This window comes from Ascaphus truei, chromosome 4 (genome assembly GCF_040206685.1).
Source record: "Ascaphus truei isolate aAscTru1 chromosome 4, aAscTru1.hap1, whole genome shotgun sequence".
Classification (NCBI taxonomy): domain Eukaryota; kingdom Metazoa; phylum Chordata; class Amphibia; order Anura; family Ascaphidae; genus Ascaphus; species Ascaphus truei.
This window is the reverse complement of record NC_134486.1, coordinates 422034635-422059152: the sequence shown is the minus strand read 5'-3', so window position 1 is coordinate 422059152 and position 24518 is coordinate 422034635. Positions and strand designations below refer to the sequence as shown.

General features: G+C 54.3%; 1 protein-coding gene across 4 annotated transcripts in view; it reads right to left on the bottom strand.

The window, feature by feature from the left end:
* Nucleotides 1-2608: 2608 nt before the first annotated feature.
* SRF (serum response factor) overlaps nt 2609-24518 on the bottom strand; it is a 45833-nt gene continuing 23923 nt past the window's right edge. For 3 of the 4 annotated variants that reach the window (XM_075598833.1, XM_075598834.1, XM_075598837.1), the window contains exons 3-7: nt 22529-22778; nt 19359-19463; nt 19019-19198; nt 13758-13834; nt 2609-7573 (exon numbers count right to left, since the gene is read on the bottom strand). In XM_075598833.1, coding sequence (XP_075454948.1) covers nt 7475-7573; nt 13758-13834; nt 19019-19198; nt 19359-19463; nt 22529-22778 — 711 coding nt within the window. In that variant the 3' untranslated portion in view covers nt 2609-7474. Of the gene's footprint in view, nt 7574-13752; nt 13835-19018; nt 19199-19358; nt 19464-22528; nt 22779-24518 lie in introns of all 4 variants that reach the window. The other variant, XM_075598835.1, reaches the window with a different exon arrangement.

The following is a 24518-nucleotide window of genomic DNA, read 5'->3' as shown; positions in this document are numbered from 1 at the left end:
TAGAACTATAGCCCCATTTCTTACCAGGGCTACACTTGCATCAAACGGGCAATGGATGGGAGGGAAGTAAACATAATTATGCCCCTTTACAAAGCATTAGTAAGACCACACCTTGAATATGGAGTACAATTTTGAGCACCAATCCTAAGAAAAGACATTATGGAACTAGAGAGAGTGCAGAGAAGAGCCACCAAATTAATAAAGGGGATGGACAATCTAACTTATGAGGAGAGGCTAGCTGAAGTAGATTTATTTACATTAGAAAAGAGGTTGGCTAAATTAGATTTATTTACATTAGAAAAGAGGTGTCTAAGAGGGGATGCGAAAACTATATACAAATATATTTGGGGACAGTACAGGGAGTGAATGAATATTTATCCCAAGGGCAGTACAAAGGACTCGGGCCATCCCTTAAGGTTGGAGGAAAGGAGATTTCACCAGCAACAAAGTAAAGGGTTCTTTACAGTAAGGGCAGTTACAATGTGGGATTCATTACCCATGGAGACCGTGATGGCAGATACAACAGATTTGTTAAAAAAAAAAAAAAAGGTTGGACATCTTTTTAGATGGGAAAGGTATACAGGGATATACCAAATAAGTAAACATGGGAAGGATGTTGATCCAGGGATTAATCCGATTGCTAATTCTTGGAGTTGGAAAGGAATTTATTTTTCCCCTTATGAGATATCATTGGATGATATGACCCTGGGGTTTTTTGTTTGCCTTCCTCTGGATCAATAAGTAAGTAGGATAGGATAAAGTATCTGTCGTCTAAATTTAGCATAGGTTGAACTTGATGAACATCTGTCTTTTTTCAACCTCATCTACTATGTAACTATGTGCCAGCAGATACCCAAGTAACAATATTACGGTGTGCCAGCAGATACCCAAGTGACAATATTACGGTGTGCCAGCAGATACCCAAGTAACAATATTACGGTGTGCCAGCGGATACCCAAGTAACAATATTACGGTATGCCAGCAGATACCCAAGTAACAATATTACCAGCGGATACCCAAGTAACAAAATTACGGTGTGCCAGCAGATACCCAAGTAACAATATTACGGTGTGCCAGCAGATACCCAAGTAACAATATTACGATGTGCCAGCGGATACCTAAGTAACAATATTACGGTGTGCCAGCAGATACCCAAGTAACAATATTACGGTGTGCCAGCAGATACCCAAGTAACAATATTACGGTGTGCCAGCGGATACCCAAGTAACAATATTACGGTGTGCCAGCGGGTACCCAAGTAACAATATTACGGTGTGCCAGCAGATACCCAAGTAACAATATTACGGTGTGCCAGCGGATACCCAAGTAACAATATTACGGTATGCCAGCAGATACCCAAGTAACAATATTACCAGCGGATACCCAAGTAACAAAATTACGGTGTGCCAGCAGATACCCAAGTAACAATATTACGGTGTGCCAGCAGATACCCAAGTAACAATATTACGATGTGCCAGCGGATACCCAAGTAACAATATTACGGTGTGCCAGCAGATACCCAAGTAACAATATTACGGTGTGCCAGCAGATACCCAAGTAACAATATTACGGTGTGCCAGCGGATACCCAAGTAACAATATTACGGTGTGCCAGCGGGTACCCAAGTAACAATATTACGGTGTGCCAGCGGATACCCAAGTAACAATATTACGGTGTGCCAGCGGATACCCAAGTAACAATATTACGGTGTGCGAGCGGATACCCAAGTAACAATATTACGGTGTGCCAGCAGATACCCAAGTAACAATATTACGGTGTGCCAGCGGATACCCAAGTAACAATATTACGGTGTGCCAGCGGATACCCAAGTAACAATATTACGGTGTGCCAGCGGATACCCAAGTAACAATATTACGGTGTGCCAGCGGATACCCAAGTAACAATATTACGGTGTGCCAGCGGATACCCAAGTAACAATATTACGGTGTGCCAGCGGATACCCAGTAACAATATTACGGTGTGCCAGCAGATACCCAAGTAACAATATTACGGTGTGCCAGCAGATACCCAAGTAACAATATTACGGTGTGCCAGCAGATACCCTAGTAACAATATTACGGTGTGCCAGCAGATACCCAAGTAACAATATTACGGTGTGCCAGCAGATACCCAAGTAACAATATTACGGTGTGCCAGCAGATACCCAAGTAACAATATTACGGTGTGCCAGCGGATACCCAAGTAACAATATTACCAGCGGATACCCAAGATACACTATTACGGTGTAAATCAGCGGGACCTGGTTGAAATCCCAGCGCCCGCGCAGGCGATATCCACCCATCTCCTTCTGTTTAGTAATGTTCTCTTTGGATAAATATGAGATATATCAGCCATGTCGTGGTCAGTTGTAGAATAAACACAAGATGTTACATGGCTCCACAATGCAGATATTGCACATAAAGCCGGCACATCACCCAATTAAATACAAAATATTATTTTCCTAACTCCCCATCTCATTTAACATTAGATGGTAAGCTCTTCAGGGGAGGTGCGACCTGTGCATCCAAATCCACATGTACAGTGCTGTGTACATGGCTGTCACCCCCCCCAATTGGCGTCGATATAAGACGCCATGACGGTGCGGAAGAAAATGTGCACAAAATGATACATTTATTGAAAGATTCTCTTTTTTTTTTTTTGTTTTATACAAAAGATTATGTACACAGTACTGTGTTTAACTTTCACAACTTCTCCCGGGAACCACTCCTGGGAAAATAGGCAAAAAATAATAATAAAATACACGCAAGCACAACAAAAATAAACTCAAAAAGCAGGAGAAAGTCAATTCACCACACGATAAAATGTCTCCTTTCCCGGATCGTCAATGTCTGTATAATGCTTCAGCGGCAGAACCCATAAATAAACTCATCATGTGACTGTAACCTGGGCAGGTGTGACCAGACAGGAAGTGGAAAGGTAACCTGGGCAGGTGTGACCAGACAGGAAGTGGAACCTGGGCAGGTGTGACCAGACAGGAAGTGGAACCTGGGCAGGTGTGACCAGACAGGAAGTGGAAGAGATGTGAGTGGGGTTAACCCTTTCTGTAACTTAGCAGGCCGAGAAGGGTGTGAGAAGTCACCAGCCACTGCAATCAATGCTGGGTTTTTATTTGTATATATTGCACAACTCCATATAGACCATGTGCACCTGCTCTCTGCTACTTTATAGGGCGGGGTATTCTAAGTCTGTTATAACCTACAGGCCAAGCACATGCTGCAGACTGCATGGAACACGTGGCCCTGACACAGAGGGACAAGGGAACGGTGGTGACGCAGAGGGACAAGGGAACGGTGGTGACACAGAGGGACAAGGGAACGGTGGTGACACAGAGGGACAAGGGAACGGTGGTGACACAGAGGGACAAGGGAACGGTGGTGACACAGAGGGACATGGAAACGGTGGTGACACAGAGGGACAAGGGAACGGTGGTGACACAGAGGGACATGGAAACGGTGGTGACACAGAGGGACAAGGGAACGGTGGTGACACAGAGGGACATGGAAACGGTGGTGACAGAGGGACAAGGGAACGGTGGCGACACAGAGGGACAAGGAAACGGTGGCGACACAGAGGGACAAGGGAACGGTGGTGACACAGAGGGACAAGGGAACGGTGGTGACACAGAGGGACAAGGGAACGGTGGTGACACAGAGGGACAAGGGAACGGTGGTGACACAGAGGGACAAGGAAACGGTGGTGACACAGAGGGACAAAGAAACGGTGGTGACACAGAGGGACAAGGAAACGGTGGTGACACAGAGGGACAAGGAAACGGTGGTGACACAGAGGGACAAGGAAACGGTGGTGACACAGAGGGACAAGGAAACGGTGGTGACACAGAGGGACAAGGAAACGGTGGTGACACAGAGGGACAAGGAAACGGTGGTGACACAGAGGGACAAGGAAACGGTGATGACACAGAGCGACAAGGAAACGGTGGTGACACAGAGGGACAAGGAAACGGTGGTGACACAGAGGGACAAGGAAACGGTGGTGACACAGGGACAAGGAAACGGTGGTGACACAGAGGGACAAGGAAACGGTGGTGACACAGAGGGACAAGGGAACGGTGGTGACACAGAGGGACAAGGAAACGGTGGTGACACAGAGGGACAAGGGAACGGTGGTGACACAGAGGGACAAGGAAACGGTGGTGACAGAGGGACAAGGGAACGGTGGTGACACAGAGGGACATTTAAATCCCACGCTGACCTAGACTCCTAGAAAAATAATTACCCCGTCTGGTCTTTACCTAATGGCACTGACCAGGAATCTTAACTCATTCACGCCCCCTGCACGTGTCACTGGCGCTCCCTGCCGCGTGGGCGTGTCACTGGCGCTCCCTGCCGCGTGGGCGTGTCACTGGCGCTCCCTGTCGCGTGGGCGTGTCACTGACGAACCCTCCAGCGTGGGCATGTCACTGGCGCTCCCTCCAGCGTGGGCGTCACTGGCGCTCCCTGCCGCGCGAGCGTGCCATTGCCACTCCCTGCACACCGTTTGGCACATTCTGCACAGAGTCAAACCCTGCGACAGGATCATTTAGGGGAACGAACATACACATTGGTAAAATATCTCGCCCGTATCTGAGCACTCGTAGGCTTTGAGACCGCACGCGGCGTGGGGAGAATGCCACCAGGAGCCACCCACCCAGCGCAGGGACAGTGTCATCGCACCTCGGGCCAGGTCTCAGGCGTCACGTCACACGTCCCACGGGACAGATCTGAGGCTGGCCGGTCTCCATGCCACTAATAGGAGCCAAGTTCTGAGAGCGCGGACACGTGGAACATCCTTTTCCTGCACCGTGACCGATCCTGAACCAGAAACCGCCGGTATACCCAGCGCCCCGCAGCCATCTCCCTGTTACAGCGTCAGAACGGAGGGGTGAGGGGGTCCCGGACGTAGAACCACTATTTGCAATCCCCGGGCCACTATGGTCAGAGATTGCTCGCACAAACTTCCTATTGGACGCCCTTCGCTAGGCCGCCATCTTTTATCAGCACATAAAAAAGGCAAATCTCTCGGTAACTCGGGGGTTCCTAGGAAAAGCCTGAGGCCTGTCCCCCCCCCGTTTCTAACACCCTGGGGCGTGTGTGCCTCACGTGGTCACATGAAGGGATGGGCGACACTGAAGGTGCACATATAAATAAGACAGATGGCGTGAGAAATAGCGGGTGCAGACTGTCTGTAATCGCCCGTACAAACTCCACGTGCGTGGGGGCGCGCGTATAGGCACCGACGCCGGATAATTAAGATCCGTTACTGCTTCAGCGCGGGACGCCACGTGCTAGGCACCATCTCTCACTATACCAGGGATTCTCAACTCCAGTCCTCACCCTCCTCCCAAAAGGTCAGGTGCAGCATATCCCTGCTTCAGCACAGGTGCAGCATATCCCTGCTTCAGCACAGGTGCAGCATATCGCTGCTTCAGCACAGGCGGCTCAATCAGTTATTGAGAGCCACCTGTGCCGAAACGTGGGATATCCTGAAAACCTGTCCTGTTTGGTCCAGTGTTGAGGACTGGAGACCCAATGATCCAATGTTAATCCGCGGCGGTGAGCGGCGGATAACGCGTTATCTTGGGTCAGATAACTAGGACCTACCTGTGCTGATAATTACGGGACTGCCTTCTAACAGGGGTCTCCCCCCCCCCACCCCCACCGTGGGGACTTACCGACCAGTTTAATTACTGGTGTTACATCCTGAACATTTACACAGTCGTCCAATAGGAAACCGTACCCCCCGATGTCATGCGACCCCCTGACCGGCCTGAAGGACGCACAGGATTAGGCCGCCATGTTGAAATTCTTAAACAGGAGGAGACTGGCGGCAAATACATCAGTTTCTCGGGATCGGGGGGGTATAAATAGGGTCGCGTGTCTCGGGATGGGGGCAGGTTCCTCCACTCGGGCCGGGAGGTGGCACCCCACTTTCTCACAACTTGGCTCCCGCTCCCCAAATCTCATCCGGTTGTGAACAAACAAAAAAATCTGTGCCAGGATTCAAAAAGAACAAAACAAACCAGCCTGCCGGACCTGATCCGTGGTCACGGTGCAGGCGAGGAGCACGGCCTGGCAATACTTAGATCACCCTACTACTGTAGTGTCTCAATACCCAAAATGTAGTCGACCTCTTTGCCTCGGGGGGGGGGGGGGGGGGGGGGGAGGGGGAGGCCCAGCGGCGGCAAAGGGATAAATAACCGTCGCGACATTAAACGCGGGGAAACCAAAACCACAAAAAGCACATTATAAAAGCCCCATCACAGCACCCCTTCTTTGCCATAGAAAAGGGGCGCAGCTTCGCTTGTGAAAACTGTACAGAAGTCGCCCCCAGAACATAAATACTGAGAATCAACACTTAGAAAAATAAAGGCTTCTTGTCAAGGCGTTGGGGGGGGGGGGGAGGGGGGAGGGGGGGATTTGTTTTCAACTGTTCATTTCCCCCCAATAAAACCATCTCCGGCCCGTCACCGCGAGCAGGGGGAGTCTGAGGAACGCAGGGGGCGGAGTCTGAGGAACGCAGCGGTCACTGCAGAGAAACGCATGGCTTGTCAGTGGGGTCAGAGGGGAACGGGGTAGGGGCTACCGCCATCTTGGGGTAACCCACACATCGCAGGAAGGTGCCAGCGCCCCAACACCGGAGGAGGAGGGGGAGCAATGTATAAAATGCCCATTCCTCTAACTTAGCCAGCTGTCCTGCTGGGCACCATTAAAGAACGGGGGCAGCATGGGAAGGGGGGCATGTCACTAGTATACCCACATGCCTCACACTCGCTGGTAATACTGCCCCCGCCCGGGGGCACGGACTGACCTGCAATGTTTGCCCCTGACACCCACCTTCAGTGCAAAATAGTCCTTCCCTTTTCTGAGGACCTGTGGTGTGTGGGGGAGAGGGGGGAGGCAGGGTGGGGAGAAGAGAGAGAGGCAGGGTGAATCCTGTGTGGTGGTTGGGGAAGAGGCAGAGCGAGTCCTGTGTGTGGGGGGAAGGTGGGGGAGAGAGGCAGGGTGGTTCCTGTGAGGGGGGGAAGGGAGAGAAGGGAGGGGTAACAGTAACTGCTTTTACTATGGAGCTTTCATACCAAGACGAGGCATGTACCCCACCTGCCATCAGACAAGGGGCCGCCAGGCCCCTCCCCCCACGCAGGCAGACGCGGCCCGTTACCCCTTCACTGCAGGAGGGGCGAGTTCATAGTGCAGCAGCCCCCCAGCACGCGGTCCCACTCCTCGTCCATAGGAGAGGTAAGGAAACACACAACGTGTGGGCAGACCCCCGGTATCCCCCCCTCCTCCGCCGCCCCCCACTGGTGCAGAAGGAAACGGGAGAAAGGCAGCAATAAATAAGGGATGCAGTCTGTAATGTGAGGGGCAGCAGCCGTACCAGGCTCCCCCCCTGCGCTCTTCAGGCTCCTCCCCCTGCGGCATGGACACCCCCCCTCCCGAGAGGAGGGGGGGAGGGGTCAGTCATTCTTGCTGTTGTGTGAAGTGTCCAGATTCACAACCTGGAGCTCTGTGAGGTTACTGCTGCCCCCGCCGGACTGCTGACCAATCACTGCCATCTGTGAGGAGGAGAGTGTGTATATATATAACTCACACTGTGTGTACACGGACAGACGGACGCGTGAGGAGAGTGTGTATATATATAACTCACACTGTGTGTACACGGACAGACGGACGCGTGAGGAGAGTGTGCATATATAACTCACACTGTGTGTACACGGACAGACGGACGAACACGTGAGGAGAGTGTGCATATATATAACTCACACTGTGTGTACACGGACAGACGGACGCGTGAGGCGAGTGTGCATATATATAACTCACACTGTGTACACACTGACAGACGGACGCGTGAGGAGAGTGTATATATATATATATATATATAACTCACACTGTGTACACACGGACAGACGGACGCGTGAGGAGAGTGTATATATATATATAACTCACACTGTGTACACACGGACAGACGGACAGACACGTGAGAAGAGTGTATATATATATATATAACTCACACTGTGTACACACGGACAGACGGACGCGTGAGAAGAGTGTATATATATATATATATATAACTCCCACTGTGTACACACGGACAGACGGACGCGTGAGGAGAGTGTATATATATATAACTCACACTGTGTACACACGGACAGACGGACGCGTGAGGAGAGAGTGTATATATATAACTCACACTGTGTACACACGGACAGACGGACGCGTGAGGAGAGTGTATATATATATATATATATAACTCACACTGTGTACACACGGACAGACGGACGGACACGTGAGAAGAGTGTATATATATATATATATATATAACTCCCACTGTGTACACACGGACAGACGGACGCGTGACGAGAGTGTATATATATATAACTCACACTGTGTACACACGGACAGACGGACGCGTGAGGAGAGAGTGTATATATATAACTCACACTGTGTACACACGGACAGACGGACACGTGAGGAGAGTGTGTATATATAACTCACACTGTGTACACACGGACAGACGGACGCGTGAGGAGAGTGTGTATATATATAACTCACACTGTGTACACACGGACAGACGGACGCGTGAGGAGAGTGTGTATATATATAACTCACACTGTGTACACACGGACAGACGGACGCGTGAGGCGAGTGTGCATATATAACTCACACTGTGTACACACGGACAGACGGACGCGTGAGGAGAGTGTGTATATATATAACTCACACTGTGTACACACGGACAGACGGACGCGTGAGGAGAGTGTGTATATATATAACTCACACTGTGTACACACGGACAGACGGACGCGTGAGGCGAGTGTGCATATATAACTCACACTGTGTGCACACGGACAGACGGACGCGTGAGGCGAGTGTGTATATATATAACTCACACTGTGTACACACGGACAGACGGACGCGTGAGGCGAGTGTGCATATATATAACTCACACTGTGTACACACGGACAGACGGACGCGTGAGGAGAGTGCATATATATAACTCACACTGTGTGTACACGGACAGACGGACGCGTGAGGCGAGTGTGCATATATAACTCACACTGTGTGCACACGGACAGACGGACAGACGTGAGGAGAGTGTGTATATATATAACTCACACTGTGTACACGGACAGACGGACAGACGGACGGACGAGGAGAGTGTGCATATATATAACTCACACTGTGTGTACACGGACAGACGGACGCGTGAGGAGAGTGTATATATATAACTCACACTGTGTGTACACACGGACAGACGGACGCGTGAGGAGAGTGTATATATATAACTCACACTGTGTACACGGACAGACGGACGGACGAGGAGAGTGAGCATATATATAACTCACACTGTGTGTACACGGACAGACGGACGCGTGAGGAGAGTGTATATATATAACTCACACTGTGTGTACACACGGACAGACGGACGCGTGAGGAGAGTGTATATATATAACTCACACTGTGTACACACGGACAGACGGACGCGTGAGGAGAGTGTGCATATATAACTCACACTGTGTACACACGGACAGAGAGACGGACGCGTGAGGAGAGTGTGCATATATAACTCACACTGTGTGCACACGGACAGACAGACGGACGCGTGAGGAGAGGGTGTATATATAACTCACACTGTGTACACACACACGGACGGACGGACGGACGAGGAGAGTGTGCATATATAACTCACACTGTGTGCACACGGACATACGGACGCGTGAGGAGAGTGCATATATATAACTCACACTGTGTGCACACGGACATACGGACGCGTGAGGAGAGTGTGTATATATATAACTCACACTGTGTACACACACACGGACGGACGGACGAGGAGAGTGTGCATATATATAACTCACACTGTGCACACGGACAGACGGACGCGTGAGGAGAGTGCGTATATATAACTCACACTGTGTGCACACGGACAGACGGACGCGTGAGGAGAGTGTGTATATATATAACTCACACTGTGTACACACGGACAGACGGACGCGTGAGGCGAGTGTGCATATATAACGCACACTGTGTACACACGGACGGACGGACGGACACACGTGAGGAGTGTGTATATATATATAACTCACACTGTGTACACACGGACAGACGGACGCGTGAGGAGAGTGTGTATATATAACGCACACTGTGTACACACGGACGGACGGACACACGTGAGGAGTATGTGTATATATAACGCACATTGTGTACACACGGACAGACGGACGCGTGAGGAGAGTGTGTATATATATATATATATATATATATATATATATATATATATATATATAACTCACTGTGTACACACGGACGGACGGACACACGTGAGGAGAGTGTGTATATATATAACTCACACTGTGTACACACGGACAGACGGACGCGTGAGGAGAGTGTGCATATATAACGCACACTGTGTACACACGGATGGACGGACACACGTGAGGAGAGTGTGCATATATAACTCACACTGTGTGCACACGGACAGACGGACGCGTGAGGCGAGTGTGTATATATATAACTCACACTGTGTACACACGGACAGACGGACGCGTGAGGAGAGTGCATATATAACGCACACTGTGTACACACGGACAGAGAGACGGACGCGTGAGGAGAGTGAGTATATATAACTCACACTGTGTACACACACACGGACGGACGGACGAGGAGAGTGTGCATATATAACTCACACTGTGTACACACGGACAGACGGACACACGTGAGGAGAGTGTGCATATATAACGCACACTGTGTACACACGGACAGACGGACACACGTGAGGAGAGTGTGCATATATAACGCACACTGTGTACACACGGACAGACGGACACACGTGAGGCGAGTGTGCATATATAACGCACACTGTGTACACACGGACAGACGGACACACGTGAGGCGAGTGCATATATAACGCACACTGTGTACACACGGACAGACGGACACACACGTGAGGCGAGTGTGTATATATAACTCACACTGTGTACACACGGACAGACGGACACACACGTGAGGAGAGTGCATATATAACGCACACTGTGTACACACGGACAGACGGACACACACGTGAGGTGAGTGTTCATATATAACGCACACTGTGTACACACGGACAGACGGACACACACGTGAGGTGAGTGTGCATATATAACGCACACTGTGTACACACGGACAGACGGACACACATGTGAGGAGAGTGTGCATATATAACGCACACTGTGTACACACGGACAGACGGACAGACGGACACACACGTGAGGCGAGTGCATATATAACGCACACTGTGTACACATGGACAGACGGACACACACGTGAGGTGAGTGTGCATATATAACGCACACTGTGTACACACGGACAGACGGACACACACGTGAGGAGAGTGCATATATAACGCACACTGTGTACACACGGACAGACGGACACACACGTGAGGAGAGTGCATATATAACGCACACTGTGTACACACGGACAGACGGACACACACGTGAGGTGAGTGTGCATATATAACGCACACTGTGTACACACGGACAGACGGACACACACATGAGGCGAGTGTGCATATATAACGCACACTGTGTACACACGGACAGACGGGGACACACGTGAGGTGAGTGTGCATATATAACGCACACTGTGTACACACGGACAGACGGACACACACATGAGGCGAGTGTGCATATATAACGCACACTGTGTACACACGGACAGACGGACACACATGTGAGGAGAGTGTGCATATATAACGCACACTGTGTACACACGGACAGACGGACACACATGTGAGGAGAGTGCATATATAACGCACACTGTGTACACACGGACAGACGGACACACACGTGAGGAGAGTGTGTATATATAACTCACACTGTGTACACACGGACAGACGGACACACACGAGGCGAGTGTGCATATATAACGCACACTGTGTACACACGGACAGACGGGACACACGTGAGGTGAGTGTGCATATATAACGCACACTGTGTACACACGGACAGACGGACACACACATGAGGCGAGTGTGCATATATAACGCACACTGTGTACACATGGACAGACGGACACACACGTGAGGTGAGTGTGCATATATAACGCACACTGTGTACACACGGACAGACGGACACACACGTGAGGAGAGTGTGCATATATAACGCACACTGTGTACACACGGACAGACGGACACACACGTGAGGCGAGTGCATATATAACGCACACTGTGTACACATGGACAGACGGACACACACGTGAGGTGAGTGTGCATATATAACGCACACTGTGTACACACGGACAGACGGACACACATGTGAGGAGAGTGTGCATATATAACGCACACTGTGTACACACGGACAGACGGACACACATGTGAGGAGAGTGCATATATAACGCACACTGTGTACACACGGACAGACGGACACACATGTGAGGAGAGTGTGCATATATAACGCACACTGTGTACACACGGACAGACGGACACACACGTGAGGCGAGTGTGCATATATAACGCACACTGTGTACACACGGACAGACGGACACACACGAGGCGAGTGTGCATATATAACGCACACTGTGTACACACGGACAGACGGACACACGTGAGGAGAGTGTGCATATATAACGCACACTGTGTACACACGGACAGACGGACACACACGTGAGGCGAGTGTGCATATATAACGCACACTGTGTACACACGGACAGACGGACACACACGTGAGGCGAGTGCATATATAACGCACACTGTGTACACACGGACAGACGGACACACACATGAGGCGAGAGTGCATATATAACGCACACTGTGTACACACGGACAGACGGACACACACGTGAGGAGAGTGTGCATATATAACGCACACTGTGTACACACGGACAGACGGACACACACGTGAGGAGTGTGCATATATAACGCACACTGTGTACACACGGACAGACGGACACACACGTGAGGCGAGTGCATATATAACGCACACTGTGTACACATGGACAGACGGACAGACGGACACACACGTGAGGTGAGTGTGCATATATAACGCACACTGTGTACACACGGACAGACGGACACACACGTGAGGAGAGTGTGCATATATAACGCACACTGTGTACACACGGACAGACGGACACACACGTGAGGCGAGTGCATATATAACGCACACTGTGTACACATGGACAGACGGACACACACGTGAGGTGAGTGTGCATATATAACGCACACTGTGTACACACGGACAGACGGACACACACGTGAGGAGTGCGCATATATAACGCACACTGTGTACACACGGACAGACGGACACACACGTGAGGAGAGTGTATAAATAACTCTCACTGTACACACGGACGGACACGTGAGGAGAGTGCGTGTATATATATAACTCACACCGTGTGTACACTGCCGGGGACGGACACACGGAGGAGTGTGTGTATATAACTCACACTGTATATTTACATACATCGCAATATCCCAATTACATGGATAGAGAAGGACACACACACACACACACACACACACGCCTGCAGAGGGGGAGGGATACATGAGACACGTGTGCTTTTGACAGGTATACCCCGGATAGAGGAGAAGGACACGCACACGCCTGCAGAGGGGGAGGGATACATGACACACGTGCTTATAATGACAGGTATACACCGGATAGAGAAGGACACGCACACGCCTGCAAAGGGGGAGGGATACATGACACGCATGCTTTTGACAGGTATACCCCGGATAGAGGAGAAGGACACACACTTCACCTGATGGAGCTGGACGGCAGACACGGGGATCTGGACAGTGCCGGACGGGGCTGTGAGGAAAACCTGCTGGACACCCCCTGTGTGAGTGAGAGTAAGGAGGTGAGTGAGCGTTTCGGGAAGCACCCCCCACCCCGTGAGTGAGCATGTCGGGAAACACCCCCCACCCCGTGAGTGAGAGGTGAGCGAGCATGTCGGGAAGCACCCCGCACCCTGTGAGTGAGAGGTGAGTGAGCATGTCGGGGGGGGGAAGCACCCCCCACCCTGTGAGTGAGAGGTGAGTGAGCATGTCGGGAAGCACCCCCCACCCCGTGAGTGTGAGGTGAGTGAGCATGTCGGGAAGCACCCCCCACCCCATGAGTGTGAGGTGAGTGAGCATGTCGGGAAGCACCCCCCACCCTGTGAGTGAGAGGTGAGTGAGCGTGTCGGGAAGCACCCCCCACCCCGTGAGTGAGAGGTGAGTGAGCATGTCGGGAAGCGCCCCCCACCCCGTGAGTGAGAGGTGAGTGAGCATGTCGGGAAGCGCCCCCCACCCCGTGAGTGAGAGGTGAGTGAGCGTGTCGGGAAGCACCCCCCACCCCGTGAGTGAGAGGTGAGTGAGCATGTCGGGAAGCGCCCCCCACCCTGTGAGTGAGAGGTGAGTGAGCATGTCGGGAAGCACCCCCCACCCCGTGAGTGTGAGGTGAGTGAGCATGTCGGGAAGCACCCCCCACCCCATGAGTGTGAGGTGAGTGAGCATGTCGGGAAGCACCCCCCACCCTGTGAGTGAGAGGTGAGTGAGCGTGTCGGGAAGCACCCCCCACCCCGTGAGTGAGAGGTGAGTGAGCATGTCGGGAAGCGCCCCCCACCCCGTGAGTGAGAGGTGAGTGAGCATGTCGGGAAGCGCCCCCCACCCCGTGAGTGAGAGGTGAGTGAGCGTGTCGGGAAGCACCCCCCACCCCGTGAGTGAGAGGTGAGTGAGCATGTCGGGAAGCGCCCCCCACCCCGTGAGTGTGAGGTGAGTGAGCGTGTCGGGAAGCACCTCCCACCCCGTGAGTGAGAGGTGAGTGAGCGTGTCGGGAAGCACCCCCCACCCTGTGAGTGAGAGGTGAGTGAGCATGTCGGGAAGCACCCCCCACCCCATGAGTGTGAGGTGAGTGAGCATGTCGGGAAGCACCCCCCACCCTGTGAGTGAGAGGTGAGTGAGCATGTCGGGAAGCGCCCCCCACCCTGTGAGTGAGAGGTGAGTGAGCATGTCGGGAAGCGCCCCCCACCCCGTGAGTGAGAGGTGAGTGAGCGTGTCGGGAAGCGCCCCCCACCCCGTGAGTGGGTGTGTTAGGAAGGATTAGGGCGTGCTCACTGAGCAGCTTGTGGGAGGTTAGTCCCTCATTTTCAAGGTATATAATCTCCCAGGTAGGTCCCTGTAACTCACTTTACTTGCACACACGTGAGTATCCTCACTGGTATGTACCAGTTTAACGGCACCACGTTACATGAGCATATGCTTAGTATATTAACCCCTTCAGGGTATATGTCCCAGAACATTGTTATGCATTCAGCATAGGGACCTGCTACTGGGACTTAGCGTGACGCTGGTTAGCAGGCAGATCATTATGTGATCTAAGGATGTAACCAAAAGTCTCCTTTGCCTTACAGACTTAGGTGTCACTATGTATATTTATTTCCCCATTTATTGTTAGCCCAACGGGAGAAGCGCAGGGATTCCCTCTCTGTTAGGAAGGACCATCCTGTGAGTGACAGGCGAGTGGGCGTATTAGGAAGGACCTTCCTGTGAGTGACAGGCGAGTGGGCGTGTTAGGAAGGACCTTCCTGTGAGTGACAGGCGAGTGGGCGTGTTAGGAAGGACCTTCCTGTGAGTGACGGGCGAGTGGGCGTATTAGGAAGGGTGACAGATGAGTGGGCGTGTTAGGAAGGCCCTTCCTGTGAGTGACAGGCGAGTGGCGTGTTAGGAAGGACCTTCCTGTGAGTGACAGGTGAGTGGCGTGTTAGGAAGGCCCTTCCTGTGAGTGACAGGCGAGTGAGCGTATTAGGAAGGCCCTTCCTGTGAGTGACAGGTGAGTGGCGTATTAGGAAGGACCTTCCTGTGAGTGACAGGCGAGTGGGCGTGTTAGGAAGGACCTTCCTGTGAGTGACGGGCGAGTGGGCGTATTAGGAAGGGTGACAGATGAGTGGGCGTGTTAGGAAGGCCCTTCCTGTGAGTGACAGGCGAGTGGCGTGTTAGGAAGGACCTTCCTGTGAGTGACAGGTGAGTGGGCGTGTTAGGAAGGCCCTTCCTGTGAGTGACAGGCGAGTGAGCGTATTAGGAAGGCCCTTCCTGTGAGTGACAGGCGAGTGGCGTGTTAGGAAGGCCCTTCCTGTGAGTGACAGGCGAGTGGCGTATTAGGAAGGCCCTTCCTGTGAGTGACAGGCGAGTGGCGTGTTAGGAAGGCCCTTCCTGTGAGTGACAGGTGAGTGGCGTATTAGGAAGGCCCTTCCTGTGAGTGACAGGCGAGTGGGCGTGTTAGGAAGGCCCTTCCTGTGAGTGACAGGTGAGTGGCGTATTAGGAAGGCCCTTCCTGTGAGTGACAGGCGATTGGGCGTGTTAGGAAGGCCCTTCCTGTGAGTGACAGGCGAGTGGCGTGTTAGGAAGGCCCTTCCTGTGAGTGACAGGTGAGTGGCGTGTTAGGAAGGCCCTTCCTGTGAGTGACAGATGAGTGGGCGTGTTAGGAAGGCCCTTCCTGTGAGTGACAGGTGAGTGGCGTATTAGGAAGGCCCTTCCTGTGAGTGACAGGCGAGTGGGCGTATTAGGAAGGCCCTTCCTGTGAGTGACAGGCGAGTGGGCGTATTAGGAAGGCCCTTCCTGTGAGTGACAGGCGAGTGGCGTGTTAGGAAGGCCCTTCCTGTGAGTGACAGGTGAGTGGCGTATTAGGAAGGCCCTTCCTGTGAGTGACAGGCGAGTGGCGTGTTAGGAAGGACCTTCCTGTGAGTGACAGGCGAGTGGGCGTGTTAGGAAGGACCTTCCTGTGAGTGACAGGCGAGTGGGCGTGTTAGGAAGGACCTTCCTGTGAGTGACGGGCGAGTGGGCGTATTAGGAAGGGTGACAGATGAGTGGGCGTGTTAGGAAGGCCCTTCCTGTGAGTGACAGGCGAGTGGCGTGTTAGGAAGGACCTTCCTGTGAGTGACAGGTGAGTGGCGTGTTAGGAAGGCCCTTCCTGTGAGTGACAGGCGAGTGAGCGTATTAGGAAGGCCCTTCCTGTGAGTGACAGGCGAGTGGCGTATTAGGAAGGACCTTCCTGTGAGTGACAGGCGAGTGGGCGTGTTAGGAAGGACCTTCCTGTGAGTGACGGGCGAGTGGGCGTATTAGGAAGGGTGACAGATGAGTGGGCGTGTTAGGAAGGCCCTTCCTGTGAGTGACAGGCGAGTGGCGTGTTAGGAAGGACCTTCCTGTGAGTGACAGGCGAGTGGCGTGTTAGGAATGCCCTTCCTGTGAGTGACAGGCGAGTGGCGTATTAGGAAGGCCCTTCCTGTGAGTGACAGGCGAGTGGCGTGTTAGGAAGGCCCTTCCTGTGAGTGACAGGTGAGTGGCGTATTAGGAAGGCCCTTCCTGTGAGTGACAGGCGAGTGGGCGTGTTAGGAAGGCCCTTCCTGTGAGTGACAGGTGAGTGGCGTATTAGGAAGGCCCTTCCTGTGAGTGACAGGCGATTGGGCGTGTTAGGAAGGCCCTTCCTGTGAGTGACAGGCGATTGGGCGTGTTAGGAAGGCCCTTCCTGTGAGTGACAGGCGAGTGGCGTGTTAGGAAGGCCCTTCCTGTGAGTGACAGGTGAGTGGCGTGTTAGGAAGGCCCTTCCTGTGAGTGACAGATGAGTGGGCGTGTTAGGAAGGCCCTTCCTGTGAGTGACAGGTGAGTGGCGTATTAGGAAGGCCCTTCCTGTGAGTGACAGGCGAGTGGGCGTATTAGGAAGGCCCTTCCTGTGAGTGACAGGCGAGTGGGCGTATTAGGAAGGCCCTTCCTGTGAGTGACAGGCGAGTGGCGTGTTAGGAAGGCCCTTCCTGTGAGTGACAGGCGAGTGGCGTGTTAGGAAGGCCCTTCCTGTGAGTGACAGGCGAGTGGTGTGTTAGGAAGGCCCTTCCTGTGAGTGACAGGCGAGTGGCGTGTTAGGAAGGCCCTTCCTGTGAGTGACAGGCGAGTGGCGTGTTAGGAAGGCCCTTCCTGTGAGTGACAGGTGAGTGGGCGTGTTAGGAAGGCCCTTCCTGTGAGTGACAGGCGAGTGGTGTGTTAGGAAGGCCCTTCCTGTGAGTGACAGGCGAGTGGCGTGTTAGGAAGGCCCTTCCTGTGAGTGACAGGCGAGTGGCGTGTTAGGAAGGCCCTTCCTGTGAGTGACAGGTGAGTGGGCGTGTTAGGAAGGCCCTTCCTGTGAGTGACAGGTGAGTGGGCGTGTTAGGAAGGCCCTTCCTGTGAGTGACAGGCGAGTGGCGTATTAGGAAGGCCCTTCCTGTGAGTGACAGGCGAGTGGCGTGTTAGGAAGGCCCTTCCTGTGAGTGACAGGTGAGTGGCGTATTAGGAAGGCCCTTCCTGTGAGTGACAGGCGAGTGGGCGTGTTAGGAAGGCCCTTCCTGTGAGTGACAGGTGAGTGGCGTATTAGGAAGGCCCTTCCTGTGAGTGACAGGCGATTGGGCGTGTTAGGAAGGCCCTTCCTGTGAGTGACAGGCGATTGGGCGTGTTAGGAAGGCCCTTCCTGTGAGTGACAGGCGAGTGGCGTGTTAGGAAGGCCCTTCCTGTGAGTGACAGGTGAGTGGCGTGTTAGGAAGGCCCTTCCTGTGAGTGACAGATGAGTGGGCGTGTTAGGAAGGCCCTTCCTGTGAGTGACAGGTGAGTGGCGTATTAGGAAGGCCCTTCCTGTGAGTGACAGGCGAGTGGGCGTATTAGGAAGGCCCTTCCTGTGAGTGACAGGCGAGTGGGCGTATTAGGAAGGCCCTTCCTGTGAGTGACAGGCGAGTGGCGTGTTAGGAAGGCCCTTCCTGTGAGTGACAGGTGAGTGGCGTGTTAGGAAGGCCCTTCCTGTGAGTGACAGGTGAGTGGCGTGTTAGGAAGGCCCTTCCTGTGAGTGACAGGTGAGTGGGCGTGTTAGGAAGGCCCTTCCTGTGAGTGACAGATGAGTGGGCGTGTTAGGAAGGCCCTTCCTGTGAGTGACAGCTGAGTGGGCTTGTTAGGAAGGCCCTTCCTGTGAGTGACAGATGAGTGGGCGTGTTAGGAAGGCCCTTCCTGTGAGTGCTGCGGTCCTTACCCTGGTCCTGTGTGTGAGACACCTGCATGGAGGAGCCGGAGAAGGCATTAAGCACAGTAAGGCCCCCGTCTGTAAGCCCTTGCGTGGGCGCGTACATCACCGTGTGCGAGCCGGGGTACATCATGTGACCGCCCACCGTTGTGGGCACCGACGATGTCATGATGGCAGCGGGTAGCGTTACTGCGAGGGGAGAGAACAGAGTGTAATGTTCACAACAGCCACCAGGTGTCAGCAAAGCCCAACAGCTGTATGTAACGCATGCGCAGGAGGAGAGGCTCGCCATTCCCACTGCAGGGAGGCAGCTGTCCCTCCCCCCCGCAGACAGACTCCCCCCTCTCACCTGTCCCACAGGACGTGGTCTGTATCATCTCAGAGCTGCTATCACTGGAAGGGGACTGAGTGGCCGGGTGTACTTGGATGGCCTGCATCTGCTGCCCCATAGCTCCTGGAGAGGGGGAGGGAGGGGAAGGGAACGAGAGGGGGGGGGGGGGAAGGAAGGAAGGAGAGGGGGGGGGGTGAGGAAGGAAGGAGAGGGAGGGAAGGAAGGAGAGGGGGAGAGGGAGGGAAGGAAGGAGAGGGGGAGAGGGGGGGAGGGAGGGAAGGAGAGGGGGGGAGGGAGGGAAGGAGAGGGGGGGAGGGAGGGAAGGAAGGAAGGAGAGGGGGGGAAGGGAAGGAAGGAGAGGGGGGGGGAAAGGAAGGAGAGGGAGGGAAGGAGAGGGGGGGGAGGGAGGGAAAGAAATTGAGGGGGGGAGGGAGGGAAGGAAGGAGAGGGGGGGAGGGAGGGAGAGAGGGGGGAGGGAGAGGGGGAAGGAGAGGGGGGGGAGGGAGGGAGGGAGAGGGGGGGGGAGGGAGGGAAGGAGAGGGGGGGAGGGAGGGAAGGAGAGGGGGGGAGGGAGGGAAGGAGAGGGGGGGAGGGAGGGAAGGAGAGGGGGGGAGGGAGGGAAGGAGAGGGGGGGAGGGAGGGAAGGAGAGGGGGGGAGGGAGGGAAGGAGAGGGGGGAGGGAGGGAAGGAGAGGGGGGGAGGGAGAGAAGGAGAGAAGGAAGGAAGGAGAGGGGGGGAAGGGAAGGAAGGAGAGGGGGGGAAAGGAAGGAGAGGGAAGGAAGGAGAGGGAGGGAGGGAAGGAAGGAGAGGGGGGAGGGAAGGAAGGAGAGGGGGGGGGAGGGAAGGAAGGAGAGGGAGGGAGGGAAGGAAGGAGAGGGGGGAGGGAAGGAAGGAGAGGGGGGGGGGAGGGAAGGAAGGAGAGGGACGGGGGGGAGGGAAGTAAGGAAGGAAGGAGAGGGAGGGGAGGGAAGAAGAAACGGCAGGTGTTAAAGCTCTAACTCTCGCTGCCAGAAAGGTGGTGATTTCCTGCAGCAGCCGCTGGAGCCGGCATTACTGGCTATGCTAATATACCGGCGGCACAGTGTCACCGTAACACTGTGCACCCCTGGGACACAAAGGGAAACAAGGTCCCTGGGTGACAGCGAGCTGGGAAGTGATAGTGCGTGCACGCCAGGCGGCTGTATGCCAAGGTAAAGGTGAGCGAGCTGGGAAGTGATCGCGCATGCGTGCCAGGCGGCTGTATCCCCGGGTGAAGGTGAGCGAGCTGGGAAGTGATCGCGCGCATGCGTGCCAGGCGGTTGTATCCCCGGGTGAAGGTGAGCGAGCTAGGAAGTGATCGCGCGCGTGTGCGTTTGCACGCCAGGCGGCTGTATCCCCGGTTGAAGGTGAGCGAGCTGGGAAGTGATCGCGCGCATGCGTGCCAGGCGGCTGTATCCCCGGGTGAAGGTGAGCGAGCTGGGAAGTGATCGCGCGCATGCGTGCCAGGCGGTTGTATCCCCGGGTGAAGGTGAGCGAGCTGGGAAGTGATCGCGCGCGTGTGCGTTTGCACGCCAGGCGGCTGTATCCCCAGGTGAAGGTGAGCGAGCTGGGAAGTGATCGCGAGCGCATGCGTGCCAGGCGTCTGTATCCCTGGGTGAAGGTGAGCGAGCTGGGAAGTGATCAAGCGCGAGTGCGTGCCAGGCGGCTGTATCCCCGGGTGAAGGTGAGCGAGCTGGGAAGTGATCGCGAGCGCATGCGTGCCAGGCGTCTGTATCCCTGGGTGAAGGTGAGCGAGCTGGGAAGTGATCGCGCGCGCATGCGTGCCAGGCGGCTGTATCCCCGGGTGAAGGTGAGCGAGCTGGGAAGTGATCGCGCGCGCATACGTGCCAGGCGGCTGTATCCCCGGGTGAAGGTGAGCGAGCTGGGAAGTGATCGCGCGCATGCGTACGAAGCGGCTGTATCCCCGGGTGAAGGTGAGCGAGCTGGGAAGTGATCGCGCGCATGCGTGCCAAGCGGCTGTATTCCCGGGTGAAGGTGAGCGAGCTGGGAAGTGATCGCGCGCATGCGTGCCAGGCGGCTGTATCCCCGGGTGAAGGTGAGCGAGCTGGGAAGTGATCGCGCGCATGCGTGCCAGGCGGCTGTATCCCCGGGTGAAGGTGAGCGAGCTGGGAAGTGATCGCGCGCGTGTGCGTTTGCACGCCAGGCGGCTGTATCCCCAGGTGAAGGTGAGCGAGCTGGGAAGTGATCAAGCGCGAGTGCACGCCAGGCGGCTGTATCCCCGGGTGAAGGTGATCGAGCTGGGAAGTGATCGCGCGCGCATGCGTGCCAGGCGGCTGTATCCCCGGGTGAAGGTGATCGAGCTGGGAAGTGATCGCGCGCGCATGTGTGCCAGGCGGCTGTATCCCCGGGTGAAGGTGAGCGAGCTGGGAAGTGATCAAGCGCGAGTGCGTGCCAGGCGGCTGTATCCCCGGGTGAAGGTGAGCGAGCTGGGAAGTGATCGCGCGCGCATGCGTGCCAGGCGGCTGTATCCCCGGGTGAAGATGAGCGAGCTGGGAAGTGATCAAGCGCGAGTGCGTGCCAGGCGGCTGTATCCCCGGGTGAAGGTGAGCGAGCTGGGAAGTGATCGCGCGCGCATGCGTGCCAGGCGGCTGTATCCCCGGGTGAAGGAGAGCGAGCTGGGAAGTGATCGCGGGCGCATGCGTGCCAAGCAGCTGTATCCCGGGGTGAAGGTGAGCGAGCTGGGAAGTGATCGCGCGCATGCGTGCCAGGCAGCTGTATCCCCGGGTGAAGGTGAGCGAGCTGGGAAGTGATCGTGTGTGTGCCAGGTGGCTGTATCCCCGGGTGAAGGTGAGCGAGCTGGGAAGTGATCGCGCGCATGCGTGCCAGGCGGCTGTATCCCCGGGTGAAGGTGAGCGAGCTGGGAAGTGATCGTGTGTGTGCCAGGTGGCTGTATCCCCGGGTGAAGGTGAGCGAGCTGGGAAGTGATCGCGCGCATGCGTGCCAGGCGGCTGTATCCCCGGGTGAAGGTGAGCGAGCGGAGCACACTTCCTCTGGCCCCAGTATCACCTCATGCTGGCGACTTACAGCTCTGAGGGAAATGCCGGCACAACGCCCGGTGATTGCAAAGCTGGTAGCTGACCAATCATCTGTAAAGGTGTCACCCCCGCCGTGCGCAGACCCCCTGGGACATCCCATCGTGCCCCCCTTACCGGACATCAGCGTGAAGCCGGTGGGCAGCTGCATGAGCCCCCCCGAGGACATGGCGTTGCCCTCTGTCTTGAGGACGGTGCCGTTGGCGCTGGTGATGGTGGTAGGGCTGGCAGAGATGGGAGCCAGGTAGTTGGTGATGGGGAAGGTGTGCCCGCTGCTGACCTGCATGGAGGTGGAGGTGGTGGGAGCGGTCTGAATGCTGGACGTGCCGGGGAGGTTTGTCACGGTGAACGCCGGCTTCAGAGAGTCCTGGGAGGGGAGCAAAGAGGGGCCTGTTACTTCTCTACTCTGCAACTACCACAGGAATTAACCCGTTCACTGCCAGGCCCACCGCTCTGACTGCCAAGGGGTTAATGGCCACACACACACACACCATTCGGTTACTGCATTAACCAGCACCTCCGCTGGGAGACGGTGCCATGCGCCCACCCCAATGCGTGAAGGATTTCTGCCCTGAGCTTCCCACCCTTTGCAAACGCAATTATAAAGCGGACATTGAAACAGAGAAATGTAATGAGCAGATCGGCTGGAATCCACTATTCCTAACAAAAAGGACAAGTCTTTTCTCACAGGATACCAGTAAGGAATACAGCCCCCCTAAAAGACCAGGCCTGTATACCATTGGTGGGGAACAGGCGGCCCCCCAGCAGCCCACCCCAGTGAGAGATGTTGCTGGCACGGATCAGCTACTTATGTACAAGGTGTTACCCGGAAGTAATACAGCGCGTTACCCGGAAGTAATACAGCGAGTTACCCGGAAGTAATACAGCGCGTTACCAGGAAGTAATACAGCGCGTTACCAGGAAGTAATACAGCGAGTTACCCGGAAGTAATACAGCGCGTTACCAGGAAGTAATACAGCGAGTTACCCGGAAGTAATACAGCGCGTTACCCGGAAGTAATACAGCGCGTTACCCGGAAGTAATACAGCGAGTTACCCGGAAGTAATACAGCGCGTTACCCGGAAGTAATACAGCGAGTTACCCGGAAGTAATACAGCGCATTACCCGGAAGTAATACAGCGCGTTACCCGGAAGTAATACAGCGCGTTACCCGGAAGTAATACAGCGCGTTACCCGGAAGTAATACAGCGCGTTACCCGGAAGTAATACAGCGAGTTACCAGGAAGTAATACAGCGAGTTACCCGGAAGTAATACAGCGCGTTACCCGGAAGTAATACAGCGCGTTACCCGGAAGTAATACAGCGAGTTACCCGGAAGTAATACAGCGAGTTACCCGGAAGTAATACAGCGAGTTACCCGGAAGTAATACAGCGCGTTACCCGGAAGTAATACAGCGCGTTACCCGGAAGTAATACAGCGCGTTACCCGGAAGTAATACAGCGAGTTACCCGGAAGTAATACAGCGCGTTACCCGGAAGTAATACAGCGAGTTACCCGGAAGTAATACAGCGAGTTACCCGGAAGTAATACAGCGAGTTACCCGGAAATAATACAGCGAGTTACCCGGAAGTAATACAGCGAGTTACCCGGAAGTAATACAGCGAGTTACCCGGAAGTAATACAGCGCGTTACCCGGAAGTAATACAGCGCGTTACCCGGAAGTAATACAGCGAGTTACCCGGAAGTAATACAGCGAGTTACCCGGAAGTAATACAGCGAGTTACCAGGAAGTAATACAGCGCGTTACCAGGAAGTAATACAGCGCGTTACCCGGAAGTAATACAGCGAGTTACCCGGAAGTAATACAGCGAGTTACCCGGAAGTAATACAGCGAGTTACCCGGAAGTAATACAGCGCGTTACCCGGAAGTAATACAGCGAGTTACCCGGAAGTAATACAGCGAGTTACCCGGAAGTAATACAGCGCGTTACCCGGAAGTAATACAGCGCGTTACCCGGAAGTAATACAGCGCGTTACCCGGAAGTAATACAGCGAGTTACCCGGAAGTAATACAGCGCGTTACCCGGAAGTAATACAGCGCGTTACCCGGAAGTAATACAGCGAGTTACCCGGAAGTAATACAGC